This window comes from Camarhynchus parvulus, chromosome 11, assembly GCF_901933205.1.
Source record: "Camarhynchus parvulus chromosome 11, STF_HiC, whole genome shotgun sequence".
Taxonomy (NCBI): domain Eukaryota; kingdom Metazoa; phylum Chordata; class Aves; order Passeriformes; family Thraupidae; genus Camarhynchus; species Camarhynchus parvulus.
The window spans coordinates 10,895,923-10,923,730 of record NC_044581.1 but is presented as its reverse complement, the minus strand read 5'-3'; the positions used below and the strand labels follow the sequence as shown (position 1 = coordinate 10,923,730).

The following is a 27,808-nucleotide window of genomic DNA, read 5'->3' as shown; positions in this document are numbered from 1 at the left end:
ACAATCAGGTAGTTGCTTAGAGGACAAAATGCAGAAGAACTTGTCTTAAAATGCTCAGTGTTCAGACTTGCTGATGTGCCTTGGTACTACAGCTCTGCAAGCTCTGACGTGAATCATGGTTGTGTAACCTGCTGCTAATCAGAGTCAGTCTTTATCGCTTTCATTCACTGCATAGAATAAATCTGTGAGCAGTAGACCTGTCCAAAGGCTCTCTGAATTCAGACCCGTTTGTAAAGCTGTGTGTGCTGTGTGTGCGCTTTGGCAGGTACCTGTACGAGCGCATCGACGGGCGCGTGCGGGGCAACCTCCGGCAGGCGGCCATCGACCGCTTCAGCAAACCCGACTCGGATCGCTTCGTCTTCCTGCTCTGCACCAGGGCTGGGGGCCTGGGCATCAACCTGACTGCTGCAGATACCTGCATCATTTTTGATTCTGACTGGAACCCCCAAAATGACCTGCAGGTGAATTTCTTTGAGCGTGCTTGAGAGCCCTAATTAAACCCGATGGATAAGAATTTCATCACTTTGAATATTGTCTCTGTTTGAACACATGTAATTTTGACACATTGATGTTTTTAAGGCATGTGTTTAAAGTCTTTTGATGCCTTCAGTTCAGAAGAGATTTTATTTGGTTGGGAACTTTTCTTTCAGTTACTTTGAAAAACATAGCACAGGTGAAGTCAATGATTTGATAAAACCCTTAAGAATTGATGGCACTGTGAACCCAGGGGCTATATTTTGCATGTACTAACACAGTTTATGGAAATAGAGGTGTTCAGTTGAAGCATAATATTCAGAAAAGGATTAATATGCATTAATAAAAAGTGAATTAATCGAATCTAGGAATTGGATGCTGAAGTTTAAATAACTCTCTAGTTGCAACTCCTTTACTGTTTGTATCAGGAGATCAGCTAACTTAGGAGCTAGCAAGTCTTTTTATCTGGTGTTACTGCAAGGGCAGTACCAGTCTGGCACATTTAGCACAGGCCATTCATCTGCATTTTTCTTGCCACACTCTATTTAGAAAACTGTTCACTTTGTGAAAAATATCTGATAGCTTCTGTTTGCTTAAATGTGTGTTGAATCCTTTTGAGTTCATGCTCCTGTTTTTGGGTTGGGCTACAGCAGAAACAGATTCTTAAAAGATCAGTATGTTATTCCTAGGTAAGTCTGAATTGTAACTGCTCTCTTCCCTTCCTTCCAAAGGCTCAAGCCCGATGCCACAGGATTGGTCAGAACAAAGCAGTGAAGGTCTACAGGCTGATCACACGTAATTCCTATGAGAGAGAGATGTTTGACAGAGCAAGTCTGAAACTGGGACTGGATAAGGCTGTCTTGCAGAGTATGAGTGGAAGAGAAAACAGTGTTGGTGGTGTATGTAGATTTATTTCCTGAAATAACCTTCCTTTTGCTTTTGTAATCATGTGGGAATTACTTTAAATTACAGAAGCTGCCATTTTCCCTTTTTCATTTGCATCTCCATTCTGTTTTCTGATGTGAACTAGCAACATAGCTGATATAATTTTAAGTCTAGTCAGTTACTCTGATAAATTTTTCTTGCCTCATAAAGTTCAAGGTAGATAATGTCAAAGTGTTAAAACAAGGAGAAAAGTTTGTTTCCTTGTATTTTCTCATACTAAGATAATGTGTTACTTTAATGTAAGTATGAACGGGTAATTTTTTTTAAACATGCATCTCATGGTGTTGAGAATAGCGCAAAAAAAAAAAGAGGCATATACTTTAAAAAATGTGTACTGTAAGTACTTAATTTATTATTTCAGCTGTCAGCTAGACTTCTCTCATAGCTTTTAACACTCCAGATTTAGGCTTACAGATCATAAGGCACAGTTAGGTTGTGGAAAGATGGGAAAGAGCAAAAGACTTCAGGGATTTTTCTACTTGACTGTCTAAACCTGATTTTATTTGCTCAGATCCAACAACTCTCCAAAAAAGAAATAGAGGACTTGCTTCGAAGAGGTGCCTATGGTGCCATAATGGATGAGGAGGATGAAGGCTCCAAGTTCTGTGAGGAGGACATTGACCAGATCCTGCAACGTCGGACCAAAACCATCACGATCGAGTCTGAGGGAAGGGGCTCCACGTTTGCCAAGGTGCAGAGCAGCAGGGTGTTCTGTGACAGCAGAGAGCTGTAAATGTCACTGCATCTTGTAGAGCTTAGGCCTCACTTTTAAGTTCTGTTTACTTGTGTTTCATGGGGCGGTGTGTGAGGTACATATTTTGGGTTCTTGCATCTGTACGTTTCTGTTAAGGTGCACATTAAAAGTCAGATTACAGATTCTGTAAACGCCAGGTGCAAGGAGTGTGTTTGAGCAAAGATGAGTAATGGATCTGTGCTGCTTTGGGAAAGGCTGGGGGTTGTGTGAGATATGATGAGCTGCATTAGCCAAGAATATTAAAACAAATTTGCTTATAGATCTGGTTGTATTAAGATACATTAAGGGCAGGGGAAAATATATATTAATAAGGCTAAAAATTAATATGGTTAAAATGTGTATTAAAAATGCATAAACAAAAGATATATTTTGAACTCTGAGCTTTTTTGGTAAGAATTTGAGAAGCAAAATAAGAAGTGTCCTAAAATAGCAGTGAGTTGAGATACATATATGTACATGGGAAGGGGGCTGAGAGTGTAAAATATCAAGCAGTAAAGCTTGGGGTGTGGGCACTTCATGAATGCAATTGTGAGAATTCCAAAAGAATTAAAAAAGCAAAGAAAAAAAGAAGACTTAAAATATTGTAAATGTATATTTATGTTCTTAAATGGCAGTATTTTAAAATATTATTTATTTATATGTTTATTTAGGTTTTCCTATATCTTGCTGATTATGCCTTAAATAAGAAGTAGATTTCTAAAGATCATCATCACTGTCTTTTTATCAGAAGAGTTAGAAATTTTTATATGTATTTACTCTTTTCCCAAATGCAGTGTATCAGGGTTTTTTAAATGCCTTCTGAAATTAAGCCTATTCCATGCACTCAGGCTTTGATTGTTGGCAGCTTAAACACCCCTTTGAAATTTCCCTCAAGCGAGTACTTCTGCATGAGATGAAATCCCCAAATGCTGATAAGCCTCTTCAAAAGATTCTTTTTTCTTCCATTCAAGTAATTTAGATTCAGACTTAGAAGCAGAAGAATCTTGCTGCTTAATGTTCTTCTCTCCTGATGGTGCATAAAAGTTCATTAGATTTTTCTGATATATTATGGATCTGGATTTTTAAAAATTAAGGGGGAGGAGAGCTTTTGAGTTGCTTTGCAGTGTAAGTAACTTCTAAAGTCTTAACAGCTGCTTGGGAGATTTTTGATGAAATAAGGTCAGGCAATCTTTACAGCAGTGAGGCAAACTACAAACTTTTGATGTATGGTATTGGTAAACTTTAGTTTCATTTATTACAGGCTAGTTTCGTTGCATCTGGAAACAGGACTGATATTTCACTAGATGATCCTAACTTCTGGCAGAAATGGGCCAAAAAAGCAGAAATTGATATTGATGCTATCAGTGGTAGAGTAAGTACTTTTTTAATGTGTATTTTTTTTCAAGCATGTGCTTGCTGTTGAATTCTGAAATTGCAGGTATGGGATTTCTGGTGCTTTTTGATTAATATTTCAACAAATCAAATGTTTTGTGCTGGCTTATTTTGTGCATGAGCAGTCAGCCTGCTGACAGTTGTAGTATTTCTAATTTCTGTCCTGTCCAGTAAAACGTTTGGACATTTCTAATTTTTGTTAAAGACCTGAACATGATTTAAAGTGCGGAAATGACTCTGATTGCCCCATTTCTCTGTCTATAAGTCTTGAACTGGAATCTGCAAAGTAAGTGACTAAAACCTGTGTAAATTTTATAATACTGAAGTCTGTGTCCTATACTTGAAGACATTCCCCCTGCATTTGATTGAAAAAGGCTTCAGTGCACCCTTTTTCTCACAAAGACTGCAGAGTAGTCTGTGTGCGTATTCAGCTGAAATGAGATAGTCTGTGTTGTTTGTAACAAATGTACTGGCATTAGCACATGAAACTAATTTTTTGTTGCCTTAAATACCACAGAATCTTTTACTTGCTCCATGGTTGTTCAGTGTCCTCATGAAATAGCTGTGAATGACAAGAGACGGGAATTGTTTCTGAACTGGAGCTGTGTACTTGAGAAAAACTGTTTCTCTCATGAGGCTTGTTTGGAATTTTGCAGAACAGCCTTGTCATTGATACCCCAAGAATCAGGAAGCAAACACGGCCCTTCAGTGCTACCAAGGATGAGCTGGCAGAGCTGTCAGAGGTGGAGAGTGAGGGGGATGAGAAGCCCAAGCTGCGCCGGCCGTGCGACCGCTCCAATGGCTATGGAAGGACAGAGTGCTTCCGTGTGGAGAAGAACTTGCTGGTCTATGGGTATTGTGTACATCATTCTACATTCTCTCAGGGGCTTTAAAAATACTTCTTTTTCCATGTAGTAAATTGCTTTTGTGGAATAGCTTAACTCTGTGTTGGCAATGACCTGGAGTGTGTGCAGAGAATGTATTTAGAACAGGAATTTATCTTGCATCCTGTAGTAAATCTTCCTGACAATTTGCAATTAAAGAAACATTAAGAGAGAAGGGTGAAAATCTTTCTTCAAATGAGATTATGGCATTTAACATGGGCACTACAGGAGTCTCTCTAAAAATCATTACAGTAAGTGCTGCAGGCTGGCTCAAGGCTCTTAAAAATGTCTGAAATAATGCCTTGGTAGGTAACTTGATTTTCATAACTGTAGAACATCTTGCACTTCTGTGAGGCACAAATAGGAACTGAGAATCTAACCAGTTATTTTAAGCATACTGAAATCAGATAACTTGATTTGGAAATCAAATCTTAGGTGTTCCCTCACCCATCTTAAAAGAAAAATAACAGCATTCTTGTCAGAATGAGTTCCTGTCAGTTTTGTGTCTTTGAAGTTTAAAACAATCATCCGTATTTTTTGTAAATAGGGACTTCTTGTTTAAAACTCTGTTTTAATCAGGTGGAGTTATGTTGCAAATGTTACTTTATTATTTCTACTCAGTAACTTAAGCTGAAAGAAAAAGTTTAAAAGCTAAGTATTTTAGAGAAAAATTCTCTTTTGTAAGAGAAGTCTGTAGCTACCCCAGTGTTTCACTTCCAGGTGCTGATTTGTGTTTCACTTTGGACTAGGTGGGGCCGATGGAGAGAAATTCTGTCCCACGGCCGCTTCAAGAGGCAGCTGAACGAGCAGGATGTGGAGATCATTTGCAGAGCCCTGTTAGCCTATTGCCTTGTTCACTACAGAGGGGATGAGAAAATAAAGAGTTTTATATGGGATCTCATCACCCCAACAGAGGATGGGCAAACACGAGAGTTACAGAACCACCTCGGTAAGGACTTCATGTGTTTGTGCACTCAAACAGCTTCGTGTGTGTGTGTCTGTGATACTGGGATGAGAACAGCAAAAAACCCTCTTTGAACACATCCTACTTGAAATAAATGGGATTTATTATGGGCAGAGAAGTGTCGTTGCTGTTTTGCCTTGGATTTGATGGCTTACCCAAATGGTGTTTGGTGTGAGCTTTCATTCCAGTTCAGAAGAACCTGTTCTATTTCATGGCAGGTGACAGACAGCACACTCCTCTTCCCCCCCTCTCCTGTTGGTCCTTACTGGTGATGTGTACTCCAGAGATGCTCTGAGACACAAAAAGACTCACATACAGAGACTAATGTTAGGTGTTGCTCCTGCACTGCAGATTCAGTACCTGTATAGAATATGGGAACTATCAATTTTGTGGGCATCTATATCTATACCTGTAATATTTTACATTATCTAGGCTTATCAGCCCCTGTGCCTAGAGGAAGAAAAGGAAAAAAAGTGAAGACCCAGGCTAGCACTTTTGATATACACAAAGCAGAATGGCTTCGAAAATACAATCCAGAGCATCTGCTGCAAGATGAAGGCTACAAAAAGCACATAAAACACCATTGCAACAAGTAAGCAGTAGCTGAAGTGTGAATGTCTTTCAATGTTTGTTTTTTCTTCTAGTTTCTCATTGTCTTAGACTTTAAAATAGTTGTGGCAGTAGGAAGAAAGAAGTTCTAATGGTGTTAGTTTGATTAGAATAAATAGGTCATGGTGTCTTTGGAGGTGAACAGATGATTTCACATGTAAAGTAATTCTGGTACAATTTTTGAAGAAACTGTTTTTGTCTAGGGAGGGATCTCTTGCTAACATGTTTGGGATGCCTTGCAGCAGCCGAGGGACTAAAGAGTGGGAGTGCTTATCTCAGAGAGACTGAAAGCACTGAAGTTGTTGCCCCTCAATCTCACAGGCTGTTTCCCTGGCATGTTTTCTAGGCTTCAGAGAATCTGAGCTACCAGTTTGTGAAAGCTTAGTCATTCATGGCAGTGAATGAGCTTGGTTTAGATAAACAATTTTTCTGTAGCAAAACTTGTCATATTCTGCTTGGAAAATTCATACAGCTGTAGTCAAGAATTGAGATAAAGCATGGAGAAGTCATTGGGGTCATGCATCAAATTGTGAGTGAGAAAGAATGGAAAGGTTAAGGGGAGGATGTTCATTGTCAGCCCACTCGATCCTCTCTAAGGGCATGTTCTAAGCAGGAAAAGGGAAATAACATTTTGTTCTTATCAGTATCTTATGAAGCAAGTGAAGAGTGTTCTGCTGACCCTGGTCTTCAGAATTTGAACGAAATTTTGCAATGAAACAATTTGTAAATGTGATGACAATAAAAAGCCTTAGGTCACCTGAGCTGGGTGTTACCCCCCCATTAAAACTGAAGGAAGTATGTTTTAGGAAAACGACTTGAAATGTCTGTGATATAACAAATGACAAAACAAAACCATCTACAATTATTGAAAGCTTTCTGAGTTCTAATATTTGTATTTCTCTTTTTTCTTTATTTAGAGTCTTACTTCGAGTAAGAATGCTGTATTACTTAAAGCAAGAAGTCATTGGTAATGAATTCCAAAAGGTCTTTGATGGAACTGATGCCAGGTGAACTACAGAGAGAGTATTTTTGCTTGTTTATTTCAAATGTCAGATGAATATTCAAGAATCTGCCTAGACCTAAATAAGACATGTTAAAACTAAATGTGTTTATCCTTAGGCTGTGAGGAACATGTTTTTGTTTTCTCTTTGTTTACTAAACACTTCATCAACTTGACATGAGGAAGTCCTGATTCCTCTTCATGAGTCTAGCTATATAAAGTAAAATAATATGAGTCAAATAGACTGAAAAAGTGAGTGAAAGATAGAATTATGTACTTGACATGATAATTGGCAGGTTTTCATCTGCTTTTGATTATGTGCTGTGTATTCCATTAATGCCTTTTTTTTTTACTTTTTTTTTGTAAAGGCAAGTATTGCTGTTTGGAAATTCTTGAACTCATTGCTACAGGAGCTTTTGGCAGATAGAAAGTTGTAATTTGATTCAGAAATACTAGTGAAGAACAGTCCCTCTCATGCTATTAAACACTAACACAGACAATCATTGGTTTGCAATGTTGTGCAAGCACAGGCTGCTGGAAGTTGGTGAAGTTCACTTAGAGAGGAAGAATGTTGTATACTGGTTTTACTTTTGTATGCTTTCCCTATTACTGGTCTCAAATACTAAATACCAAGCTGTCTGGGTGTTTTGTGTTGCTGGTTTTACTGTATTTGTGTGCTTGAAGAGAGAAGTTTAAAGTCCCACATGAAGTAGAAATGTACTAAGAAAATATAAAAATTTATTTCTTTCTCTGAATTCCATTGATGTTGGTATGCTCTTGGTGATTGCCTTTAGTGAAATTGATGTTTGGGTTCCTGAGCCAGACCACTCTGAAGTTCCTGCTGAGTGGTGGGATGCAGATGCAGATAAATCTCTTCTAATTGGAGTTTTTAAACATGGTGAGTAATGAGGGTGACTGTATGCACTTCCCCACACCCCAAAATAAAAACACCCTACACTTAATTTTTTTTGTGTACTCTGAAAGTTGAATTTTTGCCACTTTTTTTCCATTATAGGTTATGAAAAATACAACACTATCAGAGCAGACCCAGCTCTTTGCTTCTTGGAAAGAGTTGGAAAACCAGATGAGAAAGCAGTTGCTGCTGAACAGAGAGCAAATGATTATATGGATGGGTATGGAAGGAAGTGTTTTGGGGCCTTAAAGCAAACAAATCTCAATTTACATGCTGTACCTTATTCTCTTCCTGACTGGTTATACATGAGTTTGGTGTCATTGTTGTATGGGATACTTTGATTTTACTCCTGTAGGGTGGAAAAGAGGATTGGTAGAACAGCTACTGATGTTTGGGATTTCACAGTTAGGGGAAAAATGCAGCAACCTGTTATTGACGAGGATTTTACCTTGTGTTGATATGTTAGCAATGCTACTTAGACACTGAAGTGAAAAGCATTCAGAGGTGGAGTGCTACAGACCTGTTCAACTTGATTTCAGGTCAGCTTTTCATGTCTTAGTCTTGTGTAGCTGACCAGTGACCCCAGTAGATCAATGTGAGAATTACTGGTAGCTGCTGAATGAGAGAACTGCTTTTATTCATTGCCTCATCACTGAGGTTTTTAGTTGTGGTCACAAAGAATATCTTTGGATGATACAGTGACTTGGGGGGAGCAGGATTCAAGCCAAAGCTGCCATGAAATACTTTCTTCATTTCAAACAGAAAATTAAATACAGTATCTTAATAAATTTAAATCAGTTTTGCTTAATTGAAAAGAGTATAAGAACTTTTCAGTTATTTGTGTAAAATATTACTGAAATGGCTTCTTTTGTGTTGAAATTTTAACAGGGATGTGGAAGATCCAGAGTATAAACCAGCACCAGCACTGTTTAAAGATGACATAGAGGTATAGTAGGCACCAATTAATAGCTCCATTTAGCACTTATTCACTTAGACATTTCAACACATGTTCACTTGTAATGTAATACTCCACCTTTTTGTTGAGCAAATTATTACTTTTTTTCTGTATTTTTCTGAACTGATAAAGCTTGCTCCATGAGTTTGTGAAGTTGTCTGGGTGGGTGGAAATGGTAGGGAATTGTTGCACAGTTCTGTTGTGTGCCCTCTTAGCCATTTATCCAAACTATTTGTTACTTTTGTTCTTTGTCATATTCAGGAATTGTTGTAAGATGTACATTTAACCTAAATCTCTAGAGAGGGCTATATTTTAAATTGTGCTTCACTTTTGTGTTTTTTACAGGATGATGTTTCATCTCCAGGTGATCTCGTAATAGCAGATGGAGGTAAATCCATAAAACTACAAATCTGAGCCAGTTGCTGTTGTGTTTTGAATTGTTTAATTCTTGTGATTCTTAGCTAAAACCTAATTACCTAGTGTAGAACCATAGACACCAGCAGTAATCAACTTCTTTATTTTTCCCATGACTTGGTTTTCATACAGATGGACAAATGATGGAAGGGGACAAAATCTACTGGCCCACTCAGTCTGCCTTAACAACGCGGCTGCGCCGCCTGATCACCGCTTATCAACGCACGAGCAAAAACAGGCAGGCCCAGCAGATCCAGCCAGCATTCCCAGTACAAACCAGTATGATGCAGCTGCCATATGAAGAAGCTGCATTAAATCCAAAGATGGCTGCTAAGATTGAAAGACAGCAAAGGTATGTGCAGCATGCAAATGTACTGTTTCAATCCATCCTTATGTAAAAAATGGTAAAGATGTAATGCATGAAACAGTGAAGAAGTTGACAGAATTTCACATCTTTTTCTTGCTGGTCAAGATGGACAAGAAGAGAAGAAGCTGACTTTTACAGAGTTGTGTCCACATTTGGAGTGGTGTTTGACCCTGAGAGGGGACGGTTTGACTGGACCAAGTTTCGAGCGATGGCTCGGCTGCACAAGAAAACTGATGAGAGCTTGGAGAAGTACCTGTATGCATTTATGTCAATGTGCAGGAGGGTCTGTCGCCTCCCCTCAAAAGAAGGTGGGTGTGTATGTTTTTACATTTGTATTGTCGGTGCCTACCTTGAAAAGGTTTTTCTTTCATGTGCTGGAAGATAAAAATGGGGGAGGAAGAATTAAGGAAACTTGTTGAGAGTAAAATTGAAAGCTTTTAATGGGGAGACATATCTTAACTCATTAGTCACCTACTTAAAGTACTGATGTGTTGGTTTTGGCAGATTCTCATTTGTTTTGTTCTAATCCAGAACTCGTGGACCCAAACCTTTTCATCCAGCCCATCACCGAGGAACGCGCTTCCCGGACTTTGTACCGCATTGAGCTCCTGCGCAAAGTGCGGGAACAGGCCCTCAGGCACCCCCAGCTCTTTGAGAGGCTAAAGCTGTGCCAGCCAAACCCTGACCTGCCTGTCTGGTGGGAGTGTGGGACTCACGACAGAGATCTGCTTATTGGAGCTGCTAAGCACGGAGTCAGCAGGACAGATTATCATATTCTTCGTGATCCTGAACTCTCATTTATGTCTGCCCAGAGGAGCTATAATCAAAACAAAGTGGCTCTCTCAAGGACTTCTACTCCACTCTTGCACCAGTACCAGATGGCATTATCTGCTTCTCCTCTTACACCTCAGTCAAGACTGTCAGATGCTAAAGTGAACGCTTTTGAGGACACAAAAGCTAAAAATGAAAATCTGAAAGAGGAGCCTCAGTCTTCTGAAGAGGAATCTATGTCTACAGAGGAGACACAGACAATACTGAAATCTGAACCTTTGAGTCCCAAAAATGGCACCTCAATACAAATGACAGACCACAGACCTAGCGTGAAGGCTGAGACAGACAGACGCATGGTGGCAGCAAGGACAGAGCCTCTAACGCCAAACCCAGCTTCCAAAAAACAGAGAGTCAGCAAAAGGGGGTCTGACTCTAGCTCTGACTCAGACTCTGACTCAGATAGATCATCCTGTTCTTCCAGGTCATCATCTTCATCCTCTTCGTCTTCCTCATCTTGTTCCCACTCTCGATCTGGCTCTAGCTCTTCATCATCCTCATCTTGTTCTTCAGCATCTTCATCGTCCTCTTCATCGTCCTCATCGTCATCGTCGTCATCATCATCATCGTCTGAAGAGAGTGATAGTGATGAAGAGGAGGCACAAAAACGTGGTATGTGTGTAGTCTTACTTCTGCAGTATAATCCTTGACTGAACTAGTTTATTCTTAATGGAAAAATGTCTTAAAAAGGCTATTAAATCCCACAGAAGTAAACTTTATTAAACATAATGTAAATAAACATATTTGCTTGATTCTTCCAAGTGAGTTGGAAGAATTTCAGGAATACTTCTTTTTGTTTGCTTCATATCAGTGCCTTGGTGAGGTACTTAGGATGTGCTGTGATCCCTGAGCAAGGTTGCTGTGCATGTGGTTCGTGTGTGGGAGAGTGGAATGGGCAGCATTTTCTGGAAATACACTCTGTGTCTGTGTATTCCCTGCTAGGGGTTCTTTTTCTTTCTAAACAGATCCTTTAGGTTTCCCTGTTTGTTTTTTTCACTCTTGCTCACCTGTCTATGTAGCTTCTTCATATGTTCTTTCACAAAACCTGCAAGCTTCCTTCTGTCCAAACTCAAGTCATGTCAGCTGATTTCTGCTGTCAATTTTCAGTGCCCAAACAATGTTTTTGCACTGAAAATTTTCAAACACTTAAAAACTTTTCAAAAAATTCACTTAAAAAAAAACTGCTTAGCCAAGACTGAGGTGGCTGGAGCACATAAGACCATGTAACACAGACACAGTGAAAGCTTCAAAGTGGAAGCAAAAACCTCTGATCAAGTGATGTAGAGTTTTTAATAACCCAACCGTTCATTATTTAATACACTCCTTACTTTGCTGCTGTGAAGTGGCCTCTATTTCCCCCTCTGAAACTCAGAATATGGAAAGATTTCTCTATGTGATACGAAGGGTAATAGAGAAGGGAAGATAATGAAGGCAGGCAGTGGGAGTAAGAGCCTGTTTCCAATGCCTAAGGGGAAAAGGCATTGTCTTAATCAGATGGATCTCCTTGTCCATGGAGATGACAAGTGGAAACCATGGGGTTAATTTATTGGGGAAATGATTGCTGGGCAAGTAAAATTCCACTTAGAGAAAATTACTAATATGCTGCTGCCTGTAGCAGGGAAAGGACATTTTTAGAGGAAACAGTTGGTATGCAAATAATAAAACAATGACAGCAAAGGAATGCTTATATAACATAAATATTCAGATAGAGATTGTGGTTACCATAAGTGTGCTGCAAGTCCAAATACTGGGCTTGTTTTGTACCAACTCAGTCTGTTTAGGCAAATAATCCTGCCTCCCTCAGACTGCAGAATCTCATACGTCAGTTGGTCTTTTTGTTTTGGAGGGGTTTTTTGGTGGTTTTGCTGTTAGTTTGAAGACATGGGTATAGGCTGGAAAGTTCACTTAACTTAATCTGTATTTTAATTTTAAGCCCGGGTTTTATTTCGTTGGTTATTCAATGGCAATGACCCTTTGGCATACTTTCCCCATTTGAAGCATCTCTGAAGGGAGTGCTGGATTCTGTCAGATGACTCAGTACAGAGCTATTGTTAAGGACAAATCTAATTTCTGAAAAGCTGCCCCTCTCACTCCTTGTGCTGCTGTAGTAGTTAGATTTTCAGGCAACACTTTTTTTTGTTGTTTCAGACTGTTTCCCCATGTCATAGGGAAACTTCTGTTGTTGTGTGAATGGAGGAAAAAATGAAATACTATTGATGAAATATAACAAAGTCAGAGGACACACTGGAAAGGTTATAGGGAAAAATCCTCAATGATCAAAATTGAACAACTGAATTATGCAGGCACACATGTTCAAGGCATGGAGCATCCAATATTCCATGCAGTAAACAAAATGGGTTTTTTAAAGTACTCTCCCAGTGGATTTCCCATGTGCTGGTCATAGACACCTTTGATTTCAATTTAATTCTATGCTTTAGTGAATGTTGTCTTATTAAATAAATATGTTAAGTGATGCATGTCTGTTAGATGACTCTGAAGCATGTCTGTTTCCAAATAGCTAAATGTTCAACATCTTCAGGTTTGAAATACTAACAAGGAATATGTGTAGAATTTACATCTCTAGAAAAGGATCAGCCTGAAAAACCTAAGAGATTAATTCTTCTGTTTAACTTTGTGTTTGGACTTTCTCTGAACATTGTTGTGTGTGTTTTATTCACCTGGCCCTCTTACAGTGAGCGTCTAATTCCCTTACAGCATAATGATTTTGATGGTTTTATTTAGCAGAAGGAACTCCACATATAAAAGCCTATGATGAAGAGAGTGTGGCCTCTCTGAGCACCACACAAGATGAGACACAGGACAGTTTCCAGATGAACAATGGGACCCCAAATTCTGGTTATCTCCTACAAGGTGGATACATGTTGGCTGCATCCTACTGGCCCAAGGCAAGTTCATAATGCAACCTTGAAAATCAAAATAGTAGTTGAAGGTGTGCTCTAACATGAATATTCTTTCAAGTATGTTAGAACCAAGAAGCAGGGGAAATAGGATTTTGAGGTTCAGGACCTTTTAGATGTTGTTATGTTGACTCCTGAAACATGCATTTAAATCTAGGTACTGCTTTTCATAATTTTTGAAGGGGAGTATAACTGCAATGTTACAAGTCCTTGGCACATTGTGAAAAATGACATTCAAAGTGTAAAAGGTTGACTTATATCAAATATAGCAGAGAACCTTGAACTCAGAAATAAGTGTTTGCTTACAGAACTTGTAATTTTAGCAAATTTATTAGACAAATAACTGTGAAATGATCAGAAAATCCAGTAGTTTTTGTAGTCTTCATGTACTTAGCTGAGTTTACTGGGACTTGAGAACTGTGTGTTATGGAGGTGTGTGATTTATCTGTGTTTGGTGCCCAAAGGATGGGAATGAGGAGTTACATGGTTTTGGAAGCTAAGAGGAGACATGAATAGTAATCTGTAGGTTTAGTTTTATAAATGCTATTTGCTGTGTGTTATGCTGCTGCTCACAGGTTCACATCCTGCTAACAGTGAGTCAAAGCCACACATACAAATACTGCTTTGGTAGTTACCATATCTTTTGTTGAAAAATCAGGGAGCTAGTGTATTTCAGTTGTTTGCCAGACCCTGCACAGATGAGAGAAATTGCATATTTGTTTGTAGGTACTTAGTGAAATGCTTTCACAGAAATGCTTTCACAGATTTACAGTGGATCAGTGCAAATCCAGGAACTTCAAAATCTTCAAGTCCAGCGATAAAAATACTGTCATTTCTCTTCTCTGTAGAATTAAGAGCTAATACATAAATATAACAGTGTTGGTAAGCATTGCTCTTACAGAATGACTTTCTCATATTACAGGATCGAGTTATGATTAACCGACTGGACAGCATTTGTCAGACAGTGCTGAAGGGTAAATGGCCTTCAGCCCGAAGGAGCTACGACAGCACCACCGTGGCATCGTTCTACACCACCAAGCTGCTGGACAGCTCAGGGGCAGCTGCAGAGTACAGTGAGCCCAGTGCACCCACACCCCCTCTGGCAGCTGTAAAAGAAGAATATGACCAATCACCCCAGCTGTCAAAGGTGAAGAAGCATGTACGAGAAAAGGAGTTTACAGTGAAAATCAATGACGTATGTTTATTTTTATTGCCCTAGGACCTGGTTGCGATTGCGGTGTGCGGCATGCTTTACCTGCAAGTGGCTGCCTGCTCTCACTCTCACTTCTTCACACACTTGTTTGTGGGTATTTGGGTCTGCTGCTTCTGGGCACTGAGTGTTTGGGGTTTGGGTTTGGTTTTTTTGGGGAGGGGGTTTTTTTGTGTTCTTTTTTTTTTTTTTTTTTTTTTTTATTTGCTTAAGCCACTGGAAGGAATCTTTTTTTTTTTTTTTCTGAATTGAGTTTTTGCCATGCTGATGCTTCCTCAGACAGCTTGTTTTATGCTGTTTCTAACAAATCTGGTTAGTATAAAAAGGTATTTCTGCTGCTCAGCTTTTTTTTAACATTTCAACAAGCACTTTATTATTTCATGGTCTTTTAGAGGATTACAGGAAAATTTCTTGGTTTAAATGCAGGCTAGAAGCTTCAAACATTTTGTTTATCTGAAATTTGAGACCTATTTGTAGCACATAAAAATATGTGACTATTTGCTCTTGTAGTTGGGTCTAGGACTGGATTCAGGAGGTAAACACCTTACTAGTGTCTGGATTTTTCAGTTCAGATGAAATTTCTTGTTCATATTCTGGTTTTACATGGAAGAACAAGATTGTACAAGGTCTAACACAGTGTTTTCATTCTTGCTCAATTCTGCTGGAGTAACTGTATGTGAAAATCCTGATTGTGAAGTAGTTCTTTCTGCTTCAGCAGAAGCTCTTCTAATCCTGGCATTTATTTAACAGGAAGGTGGTTTGAAATTGACTTTTCAGAAGCAGGGACTGTCTCAGAAAAGGCCGTTTGAAAGCGAGGAGGGTGCATTGGGTCAGCAGCAGTATCTGGCTCGGCTCCGTGAACTCCAGAATGCTTCAGAAACCAGCCTTGTCAACTTCCCAAAATCACTTCCCAAATCAGGTACGAAACATGTCAGAAAGAAGGGCAATGTAGTATTAAATCTGCTGGGTTCTTCTGTTGATGTCCATGAGTTGGCAATGGGGAGAGATGTTTGCAGTGTTCTAAATTGCAGCCTGGAGAAATTCTCTCCAGTGTGGAGACATTCTCCAGTTTGGAGCACCTGATGCTTTATCATAGTGTCAATTACTGTAATGTTAATTTAGTAGAATGATGCCATTATACACTGTAAACCCCCTCCAAAGATGATTTTAATAATTATAGAGTGCATCACTGTACACTGACAGTAATCAGTTTAACTCAGAACTTAATGTGGCTACTTTGTAAATAAAGATGAAGAGTTCCAGATTTATGCCTCTGCCAATTTGAACTCTTGGTAATCTTCCTTGTGTCTCATAAAGAGGCCATGGAGGACAATTAGAATCCATTTTTGATTTATAGCCAAAAACTTCCAGCTTGTTTCATAACAAGATAACAGTAGGTATACTCTGACAAATACAAATGAGCCTGAAGTAAGGAGCTAACATTTGGATTAAAATATTAGAAATTATTAGAAATGGGTGCTTAACTTCGACCAGCTTCTGCTTAAATTTTGCAACAAACCATTAAGGTCTTGCTAAACATTTCTTTAGGGATGTCTGCCTCTCTGTGTATATGATATCAACAGTTCTCAGTGGCGATCATCCCTGTACAGATAAATCTGGGGGGGGTGCAGGGGCAGTAATGAAATTTTCATACTAAAGTGGTTTTCAGAACCTGATATTCATGATGCTTTAAGCAGTCATAAAACAAAGGGCAATTTATCTTAGCTGTTACATGTAGAAATTACATGCACTTGCAATAATTCAAATAATTTTATTTCCTTTTTGTATTCAGACATGTTTCTCTTTATAAAACAAACATCTGACACAAGTTTGATTGCATCATTTATTAGGTACTTCCAGTCACTTAACAGCCAGTGCCAATGGAGTCATCGTTGACAGTCAGCCTGTGGTCAAAAAGAGACGAGGAAGAAGGAAGAATGTGGAGGGGGTTGATGTCCTCTTTATGAATAGAAATAAACAGCCTAACCATGTAAGTAAACTTCATTCTGTATCCAAAAAAATAAACTCAAAATTATTATTATTAAATTATTAATGCCTTAACTGAGTATAACCAGCTGTCCCTGCTCCACAAAAGCTTGTAGTCAAAACTTTTGGTTTGGGATATTTTTTGCTGATAGTTTATGATTACACAGATGAAAACTGGTGGAGTGTCATTAAATATTGGATATATACAATATCAGTAACTGTTTTTAAAATGTAACTTTAATTCTGATGAACTTTAACAATGTATTAAAAATTTGTGGCTTGCCATAGCAACCTTTGGACATATCTGCCTGTAACATCTGTTATGGGGCCTCATTGGGCAGTGACTTGAAGAGATTTCTTTGCCATGAGCAAGTCCTTGAGTGTGATTTGCAGAACTGTGCCTTTCATTGACTCATACATGAAATAATTGTGATGGCTTGTTTTCAATGCAGTAAAGCTGATGTTTTTAATTTCTCCAGGTTAATCCAGGTATTAACTCCTGCCAGGTGGCTGCAGGAATAAACCCAGCACTCACTTACACACAGTCCCAAGGCGTGCTCGATGCAGAGAGCCCAGTTCCTGTTATTAACCTAAAAGATGGAACAAGGCTTGCAGGTGATGATGCCCCTAAAAGAAAAGATTTAGAAAGGTGGCTTAAAGAACATCCTGGATATGTTGAAGATTCAGGAGCTTGTATTCCTGTGAGTATTTCTTTCACCTCTCCCTAGCTAAATAGTACAATATTTCACATATTATGTATTTTGGTTTGTATTTTGTGTTACAGGGAATTATTTCCTTGTTCTTCTGTTCCACATAGGAAAAGGAAAATGTCCATTTCTTTTTATTATTTGAGGTCTCCAATCCTTCCTTTTGTCTCACAAATGTAATTGCCAAGAAAAGCAATAACAAATCAAGAGATTTGATCTTTGTATGATTTCACTTACTATTTAAAAAATTATCTAGGACAAGAAAACTCATATTACTGTGGTACTGATGATAGGAGCTGAAAATGTGTAACAGCATATTTAGTGATGTGCAAAAGGATTAAAGAACTTACTGTGGAATGCATCTCATACCTACAGTACACTGCTGTGGTAGTGGTGTTTGTGTGGGTATGATCTTCTCATACTGTTACTTCTGAATTTGACATTTTTAATGTAAGAGAATCATATGTGTGATATCTGGAATAACAACCTTCCTTCTCCATGAAGGTAATACAAAGCAGCAGCAATCTTCCAGACCGTTAAAGCATTGTTAAAAACTGAAAAATTAGTAAAGCAATGGGCAGAGGCATCAGAGAGATGATGTAGTGCTGTTTACTGGGCTGCTTATTAAATGATTGTGATTAGTGGATAGGTACTGGTATTAAAATATTTCCGAAGTTGAAGTTGGCTTCAAATTAATGCCTGACTCAAGAGAATGCACAGAGATCTTACTGTTTTTAAAGCAGTTATATCAGAAGGATAATGGGCGTTTTAATTCCTTTATAACAGAGGATGCAGCTGCACGATGGGAGGCCCAAACAAAAAAGACACCGTTGTCGAAACCCCAATAAACTGGATGTTAACAGTTTAACTGGTGAAGAACGTGTTCAGCTCATAAATAGAAGAAATGCAAGAAAGGTATTCATGATACTGTTCCCATTCTTGTACTCCCCAAATGAAAAGTTACTCCAGATGAAGAGCTTGGTATACCACAGTTGCTAAAATTTTCCCAGTGGACAAATGAAAGGTTTTTGTTTTAAAGTTTTGGCATAGAACAAAAATATCAGTTACAATCTTCTAGCAAATATTTTGCTACTATGAAAATAAGTAAGATACAGATAGAAACTTAGCCCATGGTTTATAGAACTGAACACTCTGTATGATGCAGTGTTTGTGCCATTGACTCAGACAGAGACAGGGCCACTAAAATACATGTTCAAAATATATGATCAAAGTGGCAACTTTATCAGAAGTTTGAGACTTTTTTTGTGATCTTCTCATTACTATTTTTGACATAATTAAAATTGTTTTGGTAGTGTATCTGGCATAGAAACTTGTCCTTTGGAATTGAGGCAGTCCTCTGTACTGGATGATTTTGCTTTTTTCAGTAATGTCTGCCATTTGCCCTTTATGGATCCACCAGTAGTATTGGCTGTCAGTCACATTTCTAGGTGAAATGGTAGGGGGAACAGGAGAACAAAAGGAGAAGGGGAATTCTTGTGTGAAAAGGCAGCAGTGAAGATGCGAGACCAGGTGTTGAATTTTTGTGCAGGTGGTCGAAGTTTGGGAACAGCACAATGCATTTGAACAGGCTCTGGGGAAGGCTAAAGGCAATATTCAAGAAAAGCATGCAGAACATCACTGGTGTCTGTTGAACAGATCTGGCCAGATGTGTTTGATGGTGTCTTTGGATGTCAGTGTAGCACCAGAGCAGCAGCCCAGGGGGGAATCTTTGAGCTGTTGTGTCCATGTAAGCAGCATTTTCCCTTTCTCTTGTGGCACTGCCAGCTTCTCTTTTTGTTAGAGCAGCTACAAGGGAAGCAGGATGGGGTTTTTTTGTTGCTGCTATATTAAGGTCAGGAGCTTTGTCCATCTGTACAGGAGAGGAAGGCAGAATCTGAGTCTTTAATCTCTTCAGTGTATTGAGACAGCAGCTCTGAAGGGGAACCAGAATGGTTGTGAGTCTCTTGAAACTGAGATCTGTGGCTGCTCTTCAAGAGCTGTGCCCTGAGGGATCTTGTCAAAGTTGAAGATCAAGGACTGAGAGATATGATCTCTGTTTACTGTGAAAACCTGTGTTTTTGTGATGGCTTTTTTCCTCTCAAATTTCCACTCCATAGCTGGTACTTGAATACTTCATTAATATCAGTTTTTCCATGTGTAAGTGTCTCCAATTTCTGTGTATCACCAAACCTGTTTTTTCTCCTTTACTTTTTTAGTTCTGTAATACTTTTGAGTAGTAGGCAGTGAGGGACTAAAAGTAGCCTAGAAAATACGAGTTTAAGTTGCAGTTTATAGAGAAACTTAAACAGAAACTGGCAAATTTTCTTTTTTTTTCTTTCTGGATCTGAATAATACCTCTCATTAATTTAAAAGCCTTACTTTCCTGTTTATATGCTTTTATTAGGATATGCTGTTTAGTAACTTTAATTTGGCCTTTTTTGCATGAAAAAAACCTCAGGAACTTAATTCATGATGGCAGAGCCTCTTAAATATTTTTAGAATTGACTGAGAGAATAGGATTTATATACTGAATAAAGGAAAAGCTTAACAGGGTTGCACTTACAACCTTCTTGGTAATACTTGGACCACTGTTCCCTGTTCATGTGGTTGCTCTTCTGTTGATTGTGTGTCTAAATAAATATTAAATATTAAGCATCAGTGGGAATGTCAAATACTGAAGTCTTGAATTGATTTCAATAGATGAGCTTGAGTTTATTAGATTTAGAACAACTCACACACACATCTGTCACCAGGAGTCAGCCAAAAGCTGCATCATGCTCCATGATAATTTGAAGTGAGGCTTTATTTGTACTGTGGAATTCTAAAGGTAAAAATGAAACGGTATCAGGTATTAATGTTGCCTTTTTTGTTATCAGTTGTCGCATATTCACTGACTTCTATCTTCTGCTTCTCAGGTTGGGGGTGCATTTGCTCCCCCTCTGAAGGATTTGTGCAGATTCTTGAAAGAAAATCCAGAGTATGGAGTGGCTCCTGAGTGGGGAGAAGTGGTAAAACAGTCTGTAAGTATTTGCAGAATAAGATAACCGTGACATGAAATGTATCTGAAAGGAAACAAGGCAAATAGAAAAAAAGTGCCTGCCAAGAGGTGTGATTTTCATTTTTGGTATTACGTGAACAGCAAACATGAGTCAGTGTCAGCTTTCTGCCAGCTCAGTTCAGTAAATGCTTTGCTGGCACAGCTGGAATAGGAGAAAGGAGTTGGACAGTGACTGGCCACCTCAGTGCTCTAATACTGTGACTTCTCATGTCTTAAATATAGCCCAGTGGCTTTTAGGAAAGATATTAGCCAAGAAATCATTCAAGAAAGAGAATACTTTCTCTAAAGTTCCAGTTGGGAACCAAAAAATCCTTAATTTTAAATATTTCTTTTACTTTTAGCATGCACCTATGAGAAATCAGGATAGTGAGGATACCATCGGTTAGTCTTCTCTTGAAGATAAGGACATATTTTGAGCTTCAAAAAGTTGTATTGTATAGTGAATACATCTGAATGGAAGTATAAATACTAGCAGAATTACTTTGAGGAAGTAGTAGTTACCTACAGTAGAGAAGAACAGAACTTGAGTTCTGAATTTCTCTGGTTGCATTAAGCTAATACAAATCAGAGTTATTTGCTAGGGAAAAAGGGCAGTTGTACCATGGTGTTGAGTAATATTTGATCTTATGGTTGCCTTTTTAAAAAGGAAATTTCAAGACAATGCGTTTTAAAGGGAATATTGGTATTCATTGCAATTTTTTGTTGTTAGGTAGGAGGTCGTAAAGTGGTGAAACAATACTATACAAATCCTAAATAGAAGTACTAAGAATTTAATTTAAATTCAAGTTGAGTCTTGATTGGTTTTTCTTCAGTTTATGGATGAGATGAAATATGAGGACATTAAAGAGACACTAGCAAAAATAAAAAGGGCTCAGAGATTGTTGGTCTGTGTGCAATCACACATATTTAACTTTAAATTGAAAACTAATTAAACTGTCAAATCATTGCTGTGTGATAATATTTCAAAGCAATGCTGGTTTAGATCTTAGATTGAGCCTGCTCCTATAATTAGCTATATTTGGCTTGATGTGTCAGGAAACCATGAAGGGTGGTTAGCAGAGGGTGTGAGAGGAGCCCTCACAGTGGAGATGGGCCTTTAGACATTTGGGATGTGGTAGCACAGAGTCAGCCCAAATTCCAGGGAGCTACTGCTCTGTACACTCGAGTTCTGTGTTTGCTTTTCCTTTGCCATCCTGAAGCTCCCAAACCGCACTGAAGTGCCGCTGTGTCTCCGCAGGGCTTCCTCCCCGAGGGGATGTTCGAGCGCATCCTGACGGGCCCGGTGGTGCGGGAGGAGGTGAGCCGCAGGGGGAGGCGCCCCAAGAGCGAGATCGCCAAGGCCACGGCGGCCGCGGCCGCTGCCTCGGCGCACAGCGTGTCCGTGAACCCCCTGCTGGCCAACGGGCTGCTGCCGGGCGTGGAGCTGCCCGGCCTGCAGGCCCTGCAGCACAACCTGCACAACCTGCAGTCGCTGCAGGTGACGGCGGGACTGATGGGAATGCCGGCCGGCCTCGCTGCTGCCGCGGGAGAGGCCAAGAACGTGGCTGCCATGTTCCCCATGCTGCTGTCGGGGATGGCCGGGCTGCCAAACCTGCTGGGCATGGGAGGGCTCCTGACAAAGTCCACGGAATCCGGCTTCGGAGGAGAAAAAGGGAAATGATGCGAAGGAGACGGATGCAAAGAAGGAAAGGACAGAAGACCAAAACACGGATACTGGTGGTGAAAACTCTGTTTCCAGTTCTCCTTCGACATCCTCTGCCGCCGCAGCTGCCAATCCTCTCTCTCTTAACCCTTTACTTTTGTCCAACATACTTTACCCAGGGATGCTTCTCACTCCAGGCCTTAATCTTCATATCCCAGCTTTGTCTCAGTCTAATATTTTTGATGTACAGAACAGTGAAAGCAATGACACGGGCTCAGCCAAGCCCACAGAAGAAAAGGAGGAAAATTCTAGGGTTAGAGATCAGGAAGACAAAGGGGGAACAGAGCCAAGCTCTCACAATGAAAACAGCACAGATGAGGGTTCAGAGAAAGCAGATGCTTCATCTGGATCTGACAGTACATCGTCTTCATCTGAGGATTCGGATTCGAGCGATGAAGACTGACCCCAGACTCTGCACTTAAATTATAAACTGATTTTGAATTTATTCTTTAATTATTTCATTGTAAATAACCCAGTGTTGAGTGCATCAATGATTTACTGACCGAACATTTCAGTATTTGTTTAGAAGTGCAAACTGCTTTCAGAGACGTTTTGCATGTAATATTTCTTGAAGTTCATAAGTTTCTGAACTTGTATGTACTATCAAATACACAATGGTGTAAAATTACAACAAAAGGCATTATAATTTTGTTGGGGGGTTAATTTTATGAAAATAATGCTCAAGTAAGAGCTGTATATTTAATATATTTGCAGTGAACACAGAATACTTTATGCATATTATTGATTTAATTTGAATATAGTTTTACAGCCTCCTTGACACTTATAATTTACAGATCAAAACTCAGCAATAATTTGGGCAGCTAATGAATGTCATGAAAGCTGTAGAATCTACATCACCATCCATTGCTTTAATTACATGAAAATGCTCTAGTGTTGTGATGCACTGCTGTTTCCAATTCAGGTACAAGTGTGTTTAAAAGAAGATAAATTTTTCCCAATTAGCCAATTAAACTGGCTACCTGTTACCTCAGCTGAGTTAGTTTAGGAAGTTTACATTGGTTTCTATTACTTGTTTTCAGGTTTTGTTTTGTTTTTTAAAGACATCCTGTATAGCATGTTCAAATCTGAGTTACTTGAGGTAAGACTGTTGGGGTTTTCTTTCCCCCTTATTGCAGCTGTTCTCTTTGACAGCAGTAAGGGGAAAATAAAGCAAAAACTGTCTTATCTCCTGCTACTTGGCACCATGTAGGTCTATTTAGTTTACACCTTGCAAAGTTTTGGGCTCCCTCTGCAGAATTAAAAGTCCCAAAATGAGGAGTAGTTTCCCCAAGACTCAGAAGAGGCAAACTGTCATAAAGTGCCACTGAAAAGACCTTTCAACACTGCATAATTCATGTAAAAATGGTTTGTTTGCTTTGTTTGTGTAGATTTCTATTTGTGTTTTATGTCATAAAACCTCCTGGAGTTCCCAGTTAATAATGGTAAATAAAGTACAGATAGTTTTGAACTCCTTTTGAGTTTAAACTTCTCTGCAGATTTAAATCTGACTAAATATTATCCAAAATCATTATTGGGATATCACTTCATATATTATGCTGAGTTACCCACTAAAGAAAAAAGCACTTTGAATAGTAAGGAAGACAAATTATTCCTAGAAACCACAGTAACAGGGCATAAGGCATCTCGTTTCAAGTCCAAATCCTTAGAACCCTTTACTATATAAAATCTGTCTAAGATTTGATGTGTGATATGATTCCTCCTTCTTGTTAAGCTGCTATTACTCTGACACAGTCGAGGCCCAGATTCACATTTACAGAACTTCTGAACTGACTGAGACTTCAGGTGACCTTGGTTACATCATTTGTGGTCCAAGAATAGGCAAGTGTTAAGAGAAAATAGATACAGGTACTAGTGAAAGTCATGGAAAAAGCTTTACAAAGGGATAAATTTAAAAATAAAAAACAAAAACTGTATATTTTGATATAGTTCTGTTGCTTGCTTGTACAGTAAAACAACTGTGTTGTTTTTTATCAAGAACTTTACCAATGAAATATAAGTTTCTATGTGCAAAATAACTAGCCCCATGATTAGAAGCAGTATTAGATGTAATTACACAATTATACAAGTACCATTTGGATTGTGCTGGTTACGTATTTTCCCAGATAGTATTCTGATTTTTGGCCCTTCATGCAGTGTCTTAGCAATAGTGAAAATCAAAAACTGCCAAGAGAAGGGGGTAGCCAATTCTTCGTCATTCAAAGAAAAAGTATTTCATATTTAATATTTTGCCCTTTGTGTAATATAGCACTTTTATTTAACTAGGATGCATCAATGAAATAGCCAAAGTTTTACAAGCAGTTATTAACTTCGTTTGCTGATGGAGTATGTCAACAATACCATCACTTCCCACCCTTCCCCCACAAAACAAGTCCTAAATCTTGTGGCTAAAACCTAATTTATATCAGATTTATGAAATAAAGTATTTTCCTATTATGGTCAAGTAAGTTTGGTTACTGTTCTAGTGATTCTTTCTATGTAATAAGGCAATTACAGTTTCAAGTAATGAAGGCTGGTGTAGACTTGAACATAATTATATTTGGGTTATTTTTCATCAGTTTGATCCAGAGGGGGAAAAAAGTGTCCCACTATCAGCTAAACTATATGCAAATACGGTTGTATAAAGTTAAGGGTTATAAGGAAACCTCAGTAGAATTACACTAATACTGAAGTTAAAATTAAAAGGATATCCAAGGTGATGATAAAGTGTGTGTTGGTAGTTACTAAAAAAACCTTAGCTGTTATTGCCTTGTATTTCTATCCCTTGTTTCAGGCTTCATGATCCAAGTCTTAGTCCAGGTTTTTTTTGGACATTTGCAATATTTGCCAGTTGTGTTCTGTGTAGTCTGAATTTGCTTTCTGTAGTTGAACAAGCGTCTTAAAAAGTCATTTGTAATTTATTGAATTACTTTCTATGATGTTCTATAGAGCAAATGGAAGTTTAATTATTTTTTATTAAACATATTCTTTGACTACCCGTGATGTCGGCCTCAGTATGTGAAAGTAATGCTGTGTAAGGATTAAACATGGATCTTCCAGCAACAAAACTCAAGTTTTCAGTGCTAAGTTTTAAAACTGAAATTATTCTTAAGACCTTAAAAAGCCCTGCAAACAAGCCAAGGACATAACACACCTACTGCCCAAGACCATGGTTTACTTTTGTATAATTTTACTGGGAATCAATTGTCTCTAATTCTCTTACCTTACAATCAAACCAGCTGTTGCTCCCACCCTTCAGTAATTATGGTTAGAAAAGAATGTATGGTCTAGGTTTTGGGCCAAAAGTTGCCTTAATTTTAAATAAGCATGTTGGCAGTGAAGTAAGTATCTTTTCAGTCTTTTTTAAAAAAAAGGACAACTTTGCATTACTTTCCACATCTTTAATAAGGTTTTTAATTGTGTACACAGCCCTTAACTATTGCATGTATTTCACACAGGGCACAGACATTGCTCCTGAACCCAAGTTGCCTCCTGCTTGTCCTGTGCCACCTGGCATTGCATTTGAATGACTGAATGGTATCCTGATTTATTTCAGTCTGAATTTTGTCTTCATATCCTGATCATCCTTTTTGAGCTTCTGCAAATGTGTACCCAAGTAATAGAAGTTCACATACACATGAGCTCTGTTCTCAACTTCTCTCTTCCACGGAAGTCCTGCAGAATCCCTAATAGTATTTTTTAAAATTAGTTTTAGAATCCAGTCTTCTTGGTCTTTAAATTAAAATGTAAGGATCTATTTTTCAATGGAGATATTCCCAAGAAAAGTGACCTAGGCACTATGTTGGTGGTTAGTTTCTGGCACTCCTTTGAAATTTTTCCAAACTCTCTGTGGGGTATGATGATTAGAGAAGACTAACAAGGTGTCCAGGGAAAAGTCCTGTCCTATTTGTTTTATTTTGTGTCTGAGAAAATTATTTGTGCCATGTTATTTAGTAATACATTTTTCATGGATTGCTCAGTGTGACTGCTGATCACCCATTAAAATGAAGGCTTGATGAAGGTCTAATTCAAGCTGTAGCAAGATGAAATGTGCCTGGTGTCCAGGTTTAATATAAAGGGATCTACAGAGTAGTGTTGCATTAACTTGTTTGTGATGTGCAAGTTGCTAACAGCTAGTTTTATAGGCAGTTTCTGATCTAGTTCTATTACACCTATCATTACCTTCCACATGAGCAGGCTGTTTCAGTGCAATGTGGGATTTACACTGCTGTAGCTGACCAACATTTAAAATTTTACATGTGTGCATTGTTGGGACCTTGGGCTGGTGGTGGTGTTTGTAGAGCAGACTAATTGTACTGGCATAGCCACAGGAGTTTACAAAATAACTGTTCTGGCTTATCTAAATGTCCCTAATGTTACACAAACAGGCAGTATAATTTCTTTGTTACGTTTAGAGGAAAAGAAAATAAAGATAACAGCTTTCCAAGTCCTTTTTATGATTTTTTTTATTGAATGCTGCCTCCTTTCAGGTTCTTTCATGCAAGGAAGGAAGGAAAATGTAATGCCCAAGATCCTTCATGAAGTTAAACTGGAAAATGAGGATTTGTTTGCTCAGCCTCCTGTGTGCTTCCAGTGTGAACAAGACCTGACAGTGCACAATTCTCATTAGTGCTCCAGGTAAGGTCTCATGAATCAAAGGGAGGCTGGTTTGGGAAATTCTTGGAATCCTACTGACAGATACAGTGTTGTCATCCAGAGGGATGAGAGCACTTTCCCTAGTGCTCACCAAAACTGCTAACAGTCCTCACACTATTTTCTGCTCTCAGACAATAAAAGCATTTGATTTGTCAGCTCCTCTGCTTGACAGTGTTTGACCTGTGTGCAGCAGCTCAAAGCAGGGGCCAAGAGCATGCTCACAGGGAAGATTTCTGAGACTACAGGACAGTAGAACATGTATGTTACTGGGGGGTAGCCAAGCAGCTATGAGGGACTGGGGCTGAGAGGGTGTTTGTGGCTGTTCCTTGTCATATTGGTAGATCTAGCATCTAGCAGTAGTCAAAATCATTCAAATAATTAACATGGCATATGGGTAACTATTATTCTTGCATCTTTTTAATGGGGGATGAGCAGGAGGAAAAGAGGGGAGAAGTGGAGAAATAAGTGAAGCTAAGTCCTCAGACATGAAAAAGATTTCACTAAAATGGTTCTTGTCTGAGTTTTCCGTACACCATTAAATGAAAACTTTTCAAAAAAGTTTTCTACACAAGAGCAGTCAAGTTAAATAATTTCTTCATGAAGTCCTGATGCATGAAACCATAGGGAAGTACACAGGTGTAATCACAGCATAATAACCTTCCCTTTAACCTCAGCTTTATCTTTCAATATTGTGAGGGTTTGATCTTCCTTTTTTTTATATGAGGGACTTTTAAGGAGCAGATATTTCTCCATAGAAATTAAATGCTGTAATAAGTTATTGCTGCTTTGTGTTTTAGCAGATACTGTAAATTTAACTAAACGGACAAGCCCCACATCTTTTATATAATCTTCTGGGTGGCAGAGAGCTTCCCATCAATGCTCTGCATAACTCAGAGCAGGAACTTGGCCTCACTGCAAAGTTCACCGCTCCTCTGTGTTATAATAAAAGATGTGAGATTAAATACAACCTAATCACTTGTTTTTAATGTTGTAAGTTGTTCTGGTAGTCTGGGGGCTGCAGGTTTGGGGGGAAGGGTGGGACCCTGCTGGCATCACCATCTTCCAGTGCCAGCTTGGGCTTTGTGCAGTTCTCAAT

General features: G+C 38.8%; 1 protein-coding gene across 1 annotated transcript in view; it reads left to right on the top strand.

Moving 5' to 3' along the window:
- CHD9 (chromodomain helicase DNA binding protein 9) overlaps positions 1–25,193 on the top strand; it is an 86,439-nt gene extending 61,246 nt beyond the window's left edge. Inside the window, 25 exon segments of the mRNA XM_030956294.1 lie at positions 266–461; positions 1,206–1,373; positions 1,931–2,110; positions 3,414–3,524; positions 4,201–4,397; positions 5,178–5,377; positions 5,825–5,984; positions 6,919–7,008; positions 7,796–7,899; positions 8,017–8,134; positions 8,803–8,860; positions 9,215–9,257; positions 9,416–9,635; positions 9,756–9,958; positions 10,182–11,090; positions 13,221–13,384; positions 14,319–14,543; positions 14,616–14,699; positions 15,357–15,525; positions 16,457–16,596; positions 17,072–17,293; positions 18,086–18,214; positions 20,215–20,319; positions 21,595–21,993; positions 21,995–25,193. Coding sequence (XP_030812154.1) covers positions 266–461; positions 1,206–1,373; positions 1,931–2,110; positions 3,414–3,524; positions 4,201–4,397; positions 5,178–5,377; positions 5,825–5,984; positions 6,919–7,008; positions 7,796–7,899; positions 8,017–8,134; positions 8,803–8,860; positions 9,215–9,257; positions 9,416–9,635; positions 9,756–9,958; positions 10,182–11,090; positions 13,221–13,384; positions 14,319–14,543; positions 14,616–14,699; positions 15,357–15,525; positions 16,457–16,596; positions 17,072–17,293; positions 18,086–18,214; positions 20,215–20,319; positions 21,595–21,993; positions 21,995–22,462 — 5,062 coding nt within the window. The 3' untranslated portion in view covers positions 22,463–25,193.
- The last annotated feature ends 2,615 nt before the right edge of the window (positions 25,194–27,808 follow it).